This window comes from Myiozetetes cayanensis, unplaced genomic scaffold, assembly GCF_022539395.1.
Source record: "Myiozetetes cayanensis isolate MyiCay16 unplaced genomic scaffold, myiCay2020 scf19, whole genome shotgun sequence".
Taxonomy (NCBI): Eukaryota; Metazoa; Chordata; class Aves; order Passeriformes; family Tyrannidae; genus Myiozetetes; species Myiozetetes cayanensis.
The window spans coordinates 14,085,022-14,099,056 of record NW_026087400.1 but is presented as its reverse complement, the minus strand read 5'-3'; the positions used below and the strand labels follow the sequence as shown (position 1 = coordinate 14,099,056).

The window sequence follows — 14,035 nt, the reverse complement described above, 5'->3', positions numbered from 1 at the left end:
GCTTGGAGCAACCTGGGCTAGCGGAAGGTGTCCCTGCCCATGGCCAGGGGTGGGTGCAACAAGATGTTTTTTAACATCTTCCAACCCAAACCACTCCATGATTCTATGACTCACTTGTTGCAGTGCTGTTTGAGGTGCTTCTTGTAGCTGTCGTCATGCAGGACCACCTCGGGGTTGCAGGTGGCGAGCCAGTCCGCGTTCTTTATCTCAGGAAGCAGCATCTGGTTCTTCGTCTTCTTCCCCTTCCTGCCCCTGGGCACTGGTGCTGACAAACCTGTAACAGCGAGTGGCAGCCAGTAAGCACCATGGGCACCACGGGCACGGCTGGACCCTGCCACCAGGCACTGGGTGCCAGGCACAGCAGCAGAGCCAGGAGCTGGAGGAGGTCATGCAGAGCTCCCAGCTGCAGCCTGGAAAGCCAAGGAGGGGGAAGTGCACGGGGCAAACATGGCCCCTTGATATATAAAAATATCCCACAGAAGCATGGAAGGGACCTTGGTCCTGGGCACAGCTCTTGGAGCCTTCTCTAGACACTGCAGCCAGCTCTGAAGGTCACCCTACAGGGGCAAGAGTTCAAACAAGAAGCTCCGAAATGATCAGTACCAGCAGACCTGCTGATCTGATCTCATCTGTAAGGGTTGTTTGTTATGCTGTGCATCAGGAGTAGGGCTGTGGGGGAATCAGATCAGTGCAGGGGGCTAAGGTACCAAAGGGAAAGGGAATGCGGTCCCATCTGGCTGACCATGATAAAATGAGATCCACTGCCTGGAGCTGAAAATTAAACACATTTCAGCCTTGATGTGAGTTCACAGCAGATGTGAGTTCACAGCAGAATGTGGAAAGAATTCCTGGTGGGGTCATTATTATTTGGAATCTTCGAAGAGGGATAAGCTGCCTCCCTCAGCAGCTGCTAATTGAGGGAGGTCCTGCAGACATCCTCTTCTGCACGTGTGAAAGGGAAAGAGTGCCTGAGCCGTCCTGTCCCATCTGTCTGGTCCAGTGAAGAAGAGACAGCATCACCATGACCTCAACTCCTGCATAAGGTTTGCAGCTCCATGACAGAACAAGGGTTGTAGCCCAGGTGGCTGCTGGAGGCCTGCAGTGGGCACCAGGGTTCCCATCTCCACCACCAAACTGGCCTTCGGGCAAACGCTGCTTCCTCAGCAGCTTGGCCTCTTCCAGGATGGAAGGCAGGATGGTGCTGGATCAGCAGAGCTCTGAGCTGGGCTGCCTGGGTGCTGTGCTCAGCTCCCGTGCTCACATGGACAAGGGATTGAGAAGGAACAGCTCCAGGATGCCCTAGCAAGGGGTGGAGGTTGCTGTTGCTTTCTGCACATCAGGGAGGCCCAGGGCATGTCTTGCCTGGTCATCTCTCCGCAGGCATGAGTGGTACCTGAGGCTCCCCAGGGAGTGCACTCTGTGGCTCCTCTGCACTGCAGGGTTCTGCTCTCTTCCAGCTCCTGATGTCAGGCTGGATGGTTGTTCCTCTAGCCAAGACCACGTGGAGGTCTCACAGGTGTGAAAAGCCATTCTGAAGAGTTGATGGAGAAGTTCCTGGTCTCCTCTCTGCTCAATATCCAATGTTAGTGCTGCTCTTGCACTACAGCAATCCTGACCCTCCACTGAAACCATGGCTTGTTTAAGTGGCATTATCTAAATCAAGCCCACTCATACCAGCTGGTTTGGCTTTGACTCTTGCTCTGCTCCCCACAGGGCTCTCAAGCAGTCCCAGCCAGACATTTCCAGGTAGAAGGAAATGGTGATGTTGGGTTTTAAGCACCAAGTACCACGCAACTGGGGCTCATCAGCAGCACCACTACAAAACAGCCTTCTCTGTGCTCCACTGCCCGAGTTCCAGGTTTCAGCTGGCTCCCTGATGCCAAAAGCAGTCTGGAGAGCCCCAGCCCCCTCACTACTCACCTCGTGTCACAGATCAGAAGGGCAGAACAGGCAGCACATGGCTTTTTGGCTCTGACTCCCCAGGGATGCCGCAGCCTCCCCCAGCCCCACTCACCTGTCCCGAGAGCCACAGGATGCGGGCACGGTGCAGCCAGAGCCCTCGGACACACAGCAGGCCCTGACCACGTGTCCCAGACCACAACCCCCCCAGCTGATCCAGGGAGCCAGCACTCACTCCGTGGGCACAGCATGAAAGATAAAGGCCCTGTTTGCAGGGTGGGGCTCTAGGGGAGCCCACAAAGAGCAGCCACTGAGCTGCAGGCACGAGGATCAATCTCCAATGTTCACCACCAAACAGAGCCAGAGCCAGCGGGAAAGCAGGGCTGGGAAGGCTCTGGGGGACCTGTCTGAAGCTGAGGATAACTGGGAACCTCCACCCTACAGAACAAAGATGCAATTACAGATCTGGCATCTGTGGTGTGACACATGGACCTCACACACTGGAAAATAAATGATTGAGACCTCTGAGCAAAGAGGGCACAGCCAGACGTGGGACAAGGGTCCTGATAGACACAGTGAGACAAGGCAGACTCCGGGGAAGACTCTGCAGGGGTCTCAGGACAAACCAGCACTGCACTTCCACCTATCAGGGCAGGCACTGAAGATGAGTATGTGTGGGACAAGCACCATGGCAAGGGGAAACATAAGCTAGAGATGGAGTGAGATGGATGCTCAGCTGCACACCCAGCTTTCCTTGGCACAGCTGCCAGAGCTGCCCAGAGGCACAAGCATGAACAACGTCCATGCTGTGTCCTGTGTGGCTCTGAGGAACAGCCGGGCATGTCAGAGCTGAGTGGAATACACACCCTCATACCTATCACAGCCAGTGCGTTCACAGGGTCACCAGCGCCCCATGAGCTCACTGCCCAGTGTCTCCCTGAACAGGGGAACCCTGACAGTATTCACAGGCTAGGAAAACTTAGAAGCACCTCTGCTCCCACCACAAGGCTCTCTCTGCACCAGCCATGGCACTGGGAGCCAGGAAACAGCTTCTCCCACTCAGCCAGCCCCTGCTGCTGGCTCTGAGGGTCAGTGTGGAGGTCAGTTCCATGGAAGTCCCTTTCTCTGTGCTGAGAGAATCACAGTGCTCAAGCACAACCACTTCCAGGCTGCTTCCATCAGCTCTGAATTTTGCAGCCTCGGTCCCACAGGTTGGCACAGGGTGACGAGTACAGATGCAATGGCAGAGAGAACACGCAATACCTGAGTGATTCTGCAGAGCCTGGTTCTGGCCATCCTTGGTTGGCGTGATGAGATCCCAGATAAAACTCTTAATCTTCTCATCGCCCTTGTAGTGTTTGACGCAATACACCAGCAAGGCCCGACAAATCATCTCCATGTCCTTCTCATTCAGGTGCCACTTGAACCGCCCATGGGTCAGGATATCTTTCCAGCGTCCCCAGCTGAAACAGCAGGAACACAGAGTAAACACTCCTGTGCAATGAGAGACCTCGCTGGCACCTCTCTCCAGGAGCTCTCCGAGGGGCATGGCCCTGCTAGCCCCCGGACAGGGGTGGTTTTCCCACATATTACAGGAGCAAAGAGGGAGAGAGGTTTGCCAGACTGAACAGGGCAGAGGCAGGTGCAGGCTCTGGAAGTGCCAACTGTCAGCTCATGCTTTGTCCCTCTAATTCTCCTTCCATCCCAAACATTTGCTCAGAGCCCAGGTCCCACCCGGGAGGTCACTGCTCGAAGGAAGGGGCTCCACAAGCAGGATGGACAGTAAGTGGCTGAGGTAGCCAATGGCCCACAGATACTGGGGCAGCTGGAGGCTGTGGCCGTGCCCTCTGGGCGGGGTGAGACTCACCCAAATATGAGCAGGTTCTTCTCCACACGGAAGCACTCGGCCCGCAGGTACCGCCGCGTCTTCTCGTTAAAGCGCCGCGAGCGCGTGGGCCGCTCGTCCGAGTCACTGTCCAGCTCAGAGAACTCCATCAGCTCATCCTCTTCGAAGGAGTTGTAGTGTTTGGTTTGCTTCCGCACACGGGGCCTGTCGATGACCAGGCTCTCCTGTGAGGGACAGAGCAGAGAACGTGCTCAGGTACAGGCAGAAAAACTTGTATGTGCTCTTCTCCCCACTGCCACCTGGTTCTGCTCACACCTCTGGCTCCTGGCTCGCCAGTCCCACAGCTAACCATGCCAGTGGAATACCTGCTCCAAATTACCCAATTGCAGCTCTGCCTGCATACATGAGACAACTTCAGGCCAGTGCAAAATTCAGCCTGAATGATGACAGGCTGAAAATCAGCCCCTCTGGGTCCAAACTGCTGACAACCAGCAGCTGACTCAGCTCCGAGTCACTCCAGACCCTCCCAGCACCGCCTGTGCCAAGTGCTGTGCTGAAGGAGGTGTAATCTCTGTGTCGGGGACAGGTGGGCTGGAAGGGGAAAGGTAGATTGCAAAAAGGTGCAGGAGGGAGCACTATGAAATTAAATAGCATGTACCTGTCTCCTTACCCCCGCCCTGTCGAAGGAATCCATGCCACCTAAATCTGCCTGGATTTCAGGCACATGGGACACACGTACACCCACACCCACCCACACCCCACTACACACACACATCCCACTACACACACTCGTCTCCTCCTCCATTGCCTCTGCTTGAGCAGTGAGCTCTGCAGAGCTGCAGGGCCTCCCTCCTGCTGTCCAACACCACCTCTGTGGCATTGCTGCCTTGGCTGGAATCATGGCAGGGCCCCGGGGCTGCACTGGAGCCAGCTGCAGAGGCCTGAGCTGCAGCTTAGCACACCAGCTCAGCAGGGCCAGCAGAGAGGTGGAATCCCATCTGTCCCCTCCTGCCTCCCAACAGGCAGCAGCACCAGCCCACCCTTATTTCCTCATGAGGGGAGGCAAAGGGGAAGGCACCGATCTTTGCTCTCTGGTGACACAGTAGCAAATGGCATGGAGCTGTGTCAGGAGAGGTTTAGGTTGAATGTTAGGAAATTGTTCTGCCCCCAGAGGGTGGTTGGGCACTAGAACTGGCTCCCCAAGGCAGTCGTCTTGGCCCTAAGCTGTCCAGAGCTCAAGAAGTGTTTGGACAATGCTCTCAAGCCATCGAGATGTGGGTGGTGGGAGCCTGGGAGCTGCAGTGGAACGATGTGCCCAGCATTGTGAGCTCCAGGGCTGGAGAACACTAACTCAGGTCAGCTCTCCAGGCCTCCTCCAGAGCTGAGAGGCCAAATGCTATCGTCTGCCCAGGGTACGAGGGCTCATGTGGACTGGGGAATAGTTACACAGCATCCCCCAAGAGTGGAAAGAGCCTCACTCACCCCACCAATCCCCACCCACAGCAAGAGCTGCCACTTGGAACCCCTTTGCACTAACGAAGGTCTCTGGCCTTGTAGAGACAGCCAGAGAACTGGGAGATCAGAGCTGGCACCTGGAGGGCAGCGTGGGACTGTCCTGGGACTGTTCCCAGCTGGAGCCCCACCCTAGCTGCCTGGGCTGCCTGCACTCACGAGGCTGGCAGTGGGCAGCACTCATGGCTGCCTGTGCTGTGGGGAACTCTGCACAGCCCCAGCTCATGACAGGCAGTCACATCAGCCTGCTGGGCTCACAGGTGGGCACTGATTCCTTCATCCTCTCCTTCCCTCTCATGCTGCCCCAGCTGCTACCCCTTAACCAGGCTTGGCAGTAGCTGGGAGCACAGACTGAGCAGCCTGAATATCAGGGAGACACAGACCAACATGTGGCTAAATAAACTGGGCCTTTAACCAGTACTCATGGGTCAGTCTTCCCTTGCAGTAATTCTTGATGCCCAACATAAATCTCTTCAGGAGCCCAGAAGAAGCTCCTGCCTGGAGACCACCCCACGTGGTGTCAGATCAGTTGTACACAGACCGCAAACTGGATCCTACCTTTTCGTTCTTGGCGTCTGTATCGAGCTCTGCTATCTTGGCCCACTTCTGCCAGAAGTTGGGGTCATCTAAGGAAATGTCAGTCCTGTTTCCTGATGCTACGAAGCTGGCCTGGGAGAGAAAGAGGAATGAACAGGGTGCAACTCCCCATCCAGATGTGCCTTCTCTCACAAAGAGATCTCCCCCACGTCTGTCTGAGCACACAGTCCCAATGCTGTGGGGTGTCACATCCCAAGCTGATATGTGCTAGAGGGTTCTTTGTTTGCCTAAGGGAGCTGAACCGCTCTGATCTGCAGTCCTGCCTGAACAGAGCCTGAGCTATGCAAAATGAGGAGGGAGATGGCCCTTAGTGCCCCCAGGAGACACCAGCCAGGAGCACGGCATAGAGCTGGCTCCTCAGGGAGCCGGGGGACAGAGCACACCTGGACACTGCCCAGCACCTGGAGCACAGGCCCTGCTCTGCCTTCTCACTAGCCCGAGCCAGCTTCAAAGGGAGTGCTGAACCCTCCTTCACAGCCTCCCATCATCCACCCAGGCTGGTGGCCCCTCCTCAACGCTGTGCTGGCCACCAGAGAGACAGGAGACCACACCTGCTGTGGTGTCCCAGCAAGGTCTCACTCCTGGGCACAGCGGGACAGGAGAGCTCGGCCTCCACGCAGACATGTCTCTGCACACAGGGAGGAGATCAGCCCACCACTACTGCCCTGCCTGCTCCCAGCATGTCCTCCTCCCCCACACCCCCGAGGGGAATCCCCCTTCCCTCCCGACAGAGCACAGCACACCTTGGCAAAGGTGGAGCCCTTCCCCTCAGACTGGATGGTGATGGTCTGTGTCCTGCGCTGCAGGATCTGATCAATGTCTTCCTCGCAGAACTTCGACCCTTCGTCCTCCTCATCCATGAGTGCGCCATAGGCCCCCTTTCGCAGCAGGTCCTCCACCTCCATCTTGGAGAGCTGCTGAACCTGCCCAAAACACGGGGGCATCACCAACCTGGCCAGCAACCTTGACCACTGCACAGCAGGAGAAGGCTCTTCCCTCTGCTACAGGAGGAGGACAGAGATGCCTCAAGCAAACCCAGACCTGCTGCTGCTACAGAAAGAGGTCACTTCAAAACACTGCCTGAGGGACTGTCAGGAATTTCAGTCCATGCCACCCCAGACACAGTATGTGTCCCCCAGCCTGTCAGGCTATCAGCAGCAGAGTGTGGACTGGGCTCTCTCTCCCCAACACCTGCCCAGTCTCTGCTCCAACCTGGCAGTGACTTGCAGTTGGAGGAGGAGAGCTCTCCTGCAGCAGCTCCCGCCTGGCCCCGCTCAGGCAGCCAACCTACCCCGTTGGTGCTGCCCTTGCGGTTGATGTCCTGCAGCACAGCCTTATCCAGGCCCAGCTTCAGGCTGGCCTTGTCAAACATCTCCCGCTCGTAGGAGTTCCTGGTGATGAGGCGATAGACCTTCACCGCCTTGCTCTGCCCGATCCGGTGGCAGCGAGCTTGAGCCTGGGAGTGCAGAGGGCACAGCGTCAGCACAGGGAGCCCAGCAGGATGGGGACCGTGTGGCACCTGCACCAGCACCTACACTCGCCCACCCAAGCTACAGACAGCTCCCACCCACCACAGCATCCTCATTCCATGCCTGTGGCTGACCTGGCAGGACTCTGCTTCTGGCACAGCCTGAGTGGCTGTGGAGCAGGAATGGGTGATCCCAGGGCAAGGACACAGGCCTCAGGCTGGAACCTTGGCTTTCTGCAGATGTGGGCACACAACACTGCACCCACCCCAACACCAGCTATGGACACAGTGTTGCCAGCTCTGTGGTTCATCTGTGCTTTCAGAGCCACACCATGACCTCCCCTGTGTCCTGTCCCCTCTGCCTGCTCTCCTGCTGGCTCTCCTAGCACGGTACCCCGTGCCCAGCACAGCCGCTGCCCTGTCCTGCCCTCCTGGCACGAGCGACAGGAGCTGTGCCCAGGACTGCCCCGCAGCCTGGCTCAGCCCGGCCCATCACCTGCAGGTCGTTCTGTGGGTTCCAGTCCGAGTCGAAGATGATGCACGTGTCAGCAGCCGTCAGGTTGATGCCCAGCCCCCCCGCCCGCGTGCACAGCAGAAAGACGAAGCGGTCCGAGTCGGGCTTGCAGAAGCGGTCGATGGCAGCCTGGCGCAGGTTCCCGCGCACCCGCCCGTCGATGCGCTCGTAGGTGTACCTGCTCGAGAGGGGGAGCAGCGTCACGGCAGGGACTGAACCGGCTGCGGCTTCTAAATCCCTTCCCGCTCCTTCCTCTGGCCTGAGTGTGGGCACACAGGCAGCTCAGACTAACTGGCAGAACCTGTGCCCAGGTGGAGGCTCAGGCCCCATCAGCCTGTGTGCATTGTGGCTGTTCCCGAAAGTTGTGCCTCTTATGATGGCAAAATCATCACAACCCCATGCGTGGTGTATGGATATGGGGCCCATGGGAACCAGGACCAAGGGTTCTACTACTTCCACCTGGTCACTCTGAGGACTGGCCCTGGGCTACGCAGAACAGACAGGTCTGAGTGCTCAGTGGGGTCTCTGCACCCACCAGCAGCAGCCAGTAACTCCAATCCATTGGTACATGGGCATGGAATGGCCAAATCCCCACCCTGCATTGTTGCCACTCGATGTACAGTGCATGTAGGGGACGTGGAGGAGCTGTGGTGAATGCTGGAGCCTGTACTAACCGCCTCTGGATGAGATAGTCTTCCAGGATGTCAAGGCAGCGCACCATCTGTGAGAAGATGAGCACCTTGTGCCCACCAGCGATCAGCTTGGGAAGCAGCTTATCAATGAGCACCAGCTTCCCAGCTGCCTGGATCATCGCCTGCAGCTGGAAGTCTGGCGCCTCTGGGCTGTGTGTTTTACGGAAGTCTTCCAGGATCTTCTCCTCTGCCCCTGCCAGGTGGAAAGGGATGTGAGCTCTTGGAGAGGCTGGCAGTGCAGCTCCCCCAGCCTCCCGCCCAGGGCAGCAGCAAAGGGGCACCCAAGGAACAGAACCCATGCAGTCAGAGCTAGAGAGGTTGGCCAGAAACCTCCAGCAGACCCTCCACTCCTGTGACTAAACTTCAGGGCTTGCATCAGCTCTTGGTAGAACAAGTCAGGCTGGAGCGCTGAAGAGGGTCCTGTGTCACAACACCCCAAACACAGTGAGCCTCACAAGACCCTGAGATGCCCATCAGCAAGCAGCTCTGGCAAGGAGCTGGGCTGCTTGGGAGGGAAACAGGGCAGATCACTGCACCCTGTGCTGGGTTCGCAGCCACACCATCAGCAGATGGCACAAGGGCCTGAGCTGGCTCCCAAGATGGGCAAGTTCTGCAGGTAACGAGCAGTAAATGCTGCAGTGATACCTGTGTGTCCCCCCACACCTCCTGTGCACAGCCCTCACCATTGATGAGGTAGGGGTGATTGCAGCACTTGCGCAGCTCCATCATGGTGTTGATGAGGTTGGGCATATTGTGCTGGTTGGCACCCTTGGAGAGGAAGGAGAAGTTCTTCTCCAGGATGGCCCGGTAGTATTTCTTCTGGATATTGGTCAGCTCCACCTCAATGATGGTCTCCTGTTTGGGTGCCAGATTCTTCTCTACATCATCCTTCAGCCGTCGCAGCATCATGGGCTTCAGGATGGACTGCAGTTTCTTCACCTGCAGAGCAAGCAGAGACTCACTGCCCTCCCTACATGGCAAACACGTAGGGGGCCTGCGATGCTAGAGACCCTCCAGGCTGCAAACCCACTACAAGTGACCCTGGAGCAGCTGCTCAGCAGCCAGCCAGGACAACTTCAAGGTCTGGCATCCTTGGGGCAGGCATGTGAGTGACCAGTCCTGTGCTATGACCTGCACTTGCTTCTGCTGCTGGCAGCCTTGGGTGCCTGATGCAGGAGGAGAGCTCAGAGTTTGGATAGCAGATGGTGGTTGCTTCATATGCCTGTGCCTGCTCCCCTAGAATGACAGTCTGTGAAATTCCAACATCCAAAAGGCAGCAGGGACAGCCCAAGGGACTGAGCAGTATCCCATGACCCACACTCAAGAGGAACTTTGGAGGAAGGTTCTCCATGGGAACCTGACAAGGGCAACCGATACATGGACCTACCGACCTCCCCATTCCCCCTACACTCCTCTTGGTTGCAGGGACAGACCAGGTAGGAGAGGCAGGTAAGCTGTGTGCTGCCCAGGGATGCCAAGGCAGCAGAGAGCCAGGTGGGAGCAGACTACTGCCCTGGCACAGGCTGGTGTCCTCTCTCCAAAGCAGCACTGGGAGCTCTGTCACAGCTTTGCTTCTCCCATCATTACGAGTCCTATCCACTTCCATGAAGCACATGTCTGAGAGCATGCCTGGTTTGGTCATCAGGTGTCCCAGGGGCCTGCACCAACATTCACCAGCACAACTCTTCTAGGTACCTGCTCTTCCGTCTTCAGGTCTCCAAACTCCTCCAGGAAGGCTGTCTCTGAGGGAAACTGCTGTGGCTCCAGGAAATTTAGGAGGCTGAAGAGCTCCTCCACCGAGTTCTGCAGGGGAGTTCCTGTCAGCAGAACCTTGTGCTCCTGGGGACACACAGAAAACAGGTTGAGGGCTCAGGCCCATTGGCTGGGTCCAAGGTGTATTAAGAGTGCAATGCTCTTTGTCTACCAGCCTCAGAAGCACTCTGGGTGGCCTGGGAGCACATACAGGCTGAAAGGCTCCCCTGGCCATGGTGACAGCCCTGATCAAGCCACTGCCACACAACACTGTCTTGTGGCTCCCAGGATGCTTCACTGGACATGTTCCAGTCCAGCTCTGTGCAGTAACAACAGGCAAAACCTCAATCTCACACTGCCCCCAGGCGTCAGTACTGGCACAAGACCTTCAGGCTGTGCTGGTGCCAGATGGGGACACCGACAGAGCCCGAGCTCCCTGCGGGCAGGATGTCCCTCTTCAGGGCTCAGGCAGAACAAGAGGGAACATGGCCCAGAGCCATGCCATACTGAGGGGTAGGAGGGACCTGCTGCCAGGGCCAGCCTGAGCAGGGGCAGGTATGACTGTGCACTAGAACGAGGGGGAGCTTTTATTGGAGGTTAATCATGTAGGTACATGTGCAATGAAAGGAGATGAGGTCGTGAAAACCCCAAGACCTGGGGATGTCAGGACTGGATGATCCCTCAAGGAGAATCCTCTCCCTCCCAGGTCTGCTGTGGGTTAATATTCCAGTTCAGTAACAAGGAGTTTGTGATGGCTGCAGGGCACCAGTGCCCTGCCCATCAAAGGGCCCCCCTGTCATTGGCACTGCTTTAGCGACCTGGATGGTTTTCCCCATGCCTGGCGTGGGGTCTGAGCCAGTGACAGTGGCATCTGAATGCTCGGCATGGCCATCTCCAGCCCACCCTGCTCCCAGGAGAACGCTGGGCAGGACATGCTCACCAGGGCCATGAGCTTCAACCCCTCCAGGAGTTTGCAGTTCCTGTTCTTCAGGCGATGTGCCTCGTCAATGACCACACAGCGCCACTGGATCTTCTTCAGCTCTGGGCAGTCGGCAAGGATCATCTCAAAGGTGGTGATAACCACCTGGAACTTGAAGATCCCAGGGAGAGGGTTACCCTAGGGAGACAAAAACCAGAGCTTGACTCCTGCAGGGCGGCAGGACACTGTCAGACCTCCTGTTTGACAGCTCTGAGCTGGGATTTCCCCAGAATAATTTCTCTCAAGCACTGGGCAGGTTCCTGCAAGCCTCCTTGCTGGCCACAGACTGTGTGCCTCCAAACCAGACACTGCTCCAGGGCAGACACACAGGCCTGGAAAAGTACAGTGGCTAGGGCTCTGCCACACCTTTCCCCTTCTGCATGAGCTGGGGCTGTTCACTCACACAGTGCACCCTGAGCCCACGCCAGCAAAGAGTTCTTAAAGGATCACCTTTCCCTCTCCAGAGGAACAACAGGTTCCTCAGGCAGCTCAGTGCTTCCCAAGTAAAGGAAGGCAGGGCCGGGGAGGCCTCCTGGGAACGCTGTGTGCGCCACTCACCTGTGAGTCCCTGTACACCATCTCGTACTGCTGGATCATCTGCCGGCTGATCTGGCTGCCGTGGTACACGATGGCGTTCATCTCCGTCCACGTGCGGAACTCCCGCTCCCAGTTCGTGATGGTGGACAGAGGAGCAATGATGAGGAAGGGGCCATGGATGCCCATCAGGAATATCTCTGAGAGGAAGGTGATTGACTGGATTGTCTTCCCCAGCCCCATCTCATCAGCCAGGATGCAGTTCTTCCTGCAGAGATGGACAGCGTCAGGTGAACGTGGCTCTCGAGAGCAGGAACCACCCTGTCACCAGCTCCTTGATGGGATGTCAGGCACGTCACTTCTACCCACACCTCTCTGACCCTGCAGCGCAGAGGGTGGGGGGACACTGCTATAGTGGCCCAAACCTGTCTGGGTAAGCCTGACCATCCAACTTCTTGCAAGATCATGGATTCAAAGTCAGCACAGAAGATGCTGTTCTTCAGGTACCCAAGAGCCAGGGAAAGATGCATCTGATGGCCTGCTACAGCCGAGAACACGCACATTCCTGCGCTCCTGATACACAATGGGTCACCAGTACCTGGCCAACATCCAAAATCAGGTGTATCTTAGACCCATAGCTAAGCCCTACTACCTTCAAGACTCATCAGCATTTCCTAGGGAGAAACATTCTTAAAGACTCAGTTGCAAAGCTCAAGCAAACCCAATTTTTCTGGCAGCTGCCTGCCAGCTCCAGCACTTGAAGGACTTGGTGGCTGCTCTGCTCCCCAGCCCTGCTGCTCCCATGACAGCACACACCAGAGCCTGCTGCTAGCAGGACTGCTCCTGGGAACACAGGCCTCCAGCCCCTCCTCACCTGTTATACCAGTTAAAGAGCAGCCAGTTCATTCCCTCCAGTTGATACTCCCGCAGCTGGTTGCTGTTCTTGTACTCCCGGGACTTCTCCAGTTTCTGCCAGGACTCGGACGCCGGGCGCTCCTGAGAGGGGAGAGCAGGAACAAGATCCATGAGAGAGGCCAATGCTCAGCGAGGCCAGATCCTGCTGCTGGGGCCGTGCATCAGGACAATGCTTCAGAGCAGTCCCTGACAGCTGAGTCACAGCAAGGTCTTGGCCTCCAGAGCCCAGCCTCAGACCCTGTCAACTAACCCACCCGGAGGGGAGAGCACAGGGCTTGCACTGCAGCACCAGGGACAAGGTCAGCACTGCTGGACCATGGCAAGACACAGCCAGTCCCTGTGCCCAGGGCAGAGAGCTGCCAGCTGGGTACGTTACCTCTGGGTACGTTACCATGTGCTTGATTTCGGGAGGGATCTGGAGGGCTTCGAACTCTTTAATCTTCCCTGGGTCAACATCCTCCTCCAGCTCCCAGGTACTCTCCTCATAGGGCAGCGAGCACCACTTCACCAGGTAGTGAGTCACCTCCTGTAGCACAGAGAGTCAGGCTCAGAGACAGGCAGGGTCAGAAACCCCTCCATCTACCCTGTGCCAAAGGGTCCTCAGGAACTCGAGCTGCACAAGGAAAGGCTGGGAGGGCTCAGCATGCTTTGAGATGGCCCACAATGCACACTGTGGGGCTGGGCCTCCTGCCAAGTCTCCCTCCCTCCCTCCGAGGGGCAAGCAAGTGACACAGCCACCCACCTCCCCGGTGTCTGGGTCCTTTGTATGAGCCACCTCCAGAATCCGATCTACCTCCACGTAGTCCGGGTTGAACAAATCCTCATCAGGCTGTGACAGCAAACAGTAAAAAGGGAGGGTAAGTTCAAGGTGATTCCAGGGTGAAACAGATGGCGGGCACGAGTAAACAGCTGCAGGGCATCTGTCCCCAGGATGCTGCTAGCTGTGTGCAGCACACCAAGTGCCCTGGATGCAGGTACAGACATCTGTCTCTGGGCAGGGAGGACACAGGAGCCCCACAGAAGGCAAAGCTCTTCCTCTAGAGCAGTCACAGGCTCTGTGCTGCCCTTGCTGTTAGGCAGGAATGTCCTCTCCAGCCTATCTGGCCCCAAGGTATAAGCCCTGAGCTGCCTGCTCCAGCTGACATGCAGCAACCAGAGCTGTGACTGCCACAGCACAGAGCCACACACAGAACCCCACTCCTGCAAAGGGTGACCCCTTGGTTTCTGACTCTGCCTCCCTCTTGCCCCACCTAGCAGTACTCCTCGGAGAGACACATGGCCTAGCACTTGGGAAGGAGACAAAACAGGCTTCTATGCTCACAGCTCC

The 14,035-nt window shown here is 57.1% G+C and overlaps 1 protein-coding gene across 10 annotated transcripts in view; it reads right to left on the bottom strand.

Annotated features, from left to right (window-relative positions):
• CHD6 (chromodomain helicase DNA binding protein 6) overlaps nucleotides 1–14,035 on the bottom strand; it is an 86,318-nt gene that overhangs the window by 20,612 nt on the left and 51,671 nt on the right. For 8 of the 10 annotated variants that reach the window (XM_050313719.1, XM_050313716.1, XM_050313715.1 and 5 more), the window contains 15 exons: nucleotides 13,451–13,537; nucleotides 13,085–13,234; nucleotides 12,668–12,789; nucleotides 11,818–12,061; nucleotides 11,221–11,397; nucleotides 10,224–10,367; nucleotides 9,212–9,467; nucleotides 8,511–8,721; nucleotides 7,819–8,014; nucleotides 7,146–7,310; nucleotides 6,598–6,777; nucleotides 5,816–5,926; nucleotides 3,767–3,969; nucleotides 3,163–3,362; nucleotides 115–274 (listed from right to left, as the gene is read on the bottom strand). In XM_050313719.1, the coding sequence (XP_050169676.1) occupies nucleotides 115–274; nucleotides 3,163–3,362; nucleotides 3,767–3,969; nucleotides 5,816–5,926; nucleotides 6,598–6,777; nucleotides 7,146–7,310; nucleotides 7,819–8,014; nucleotides 8,511–8,721; nucleotides 9,212–9,467; nucleotides 10,224–10,367; nucleotides 11,221–11,397; nucleotides 11,818–12,061; nucleotides 12,668–12,789; nucleotides 13,085–13,234; nucleotides 13,451–13,537 (2,606 nt within the window). The remainder of the gene's footprint in view (nucleotides 1–114; nucleotides 275–3,162; nucleotides 3,363–3,766; nucleotides 3,970–5,815; nucleotides 5,927–6,597; nucleotides 6,778–7,145; nucleotides 7,311–7,818; nucleotides 8,015–8,510; nucleotides 8,722–9,211; nucleotides 9,468–10,223; nucleotides 10,368–11,220; nucleotides 11,398–11,817; nucleotides 12,062–12,667; nucleotides 12,790–13,084; nucleotides 13,235–13,450; nucleotides 13,538–14,035) is intronic. The other 2 variants (XM_050313712.1, XM_050313720.1) reach the window with 1 other exon arrangement.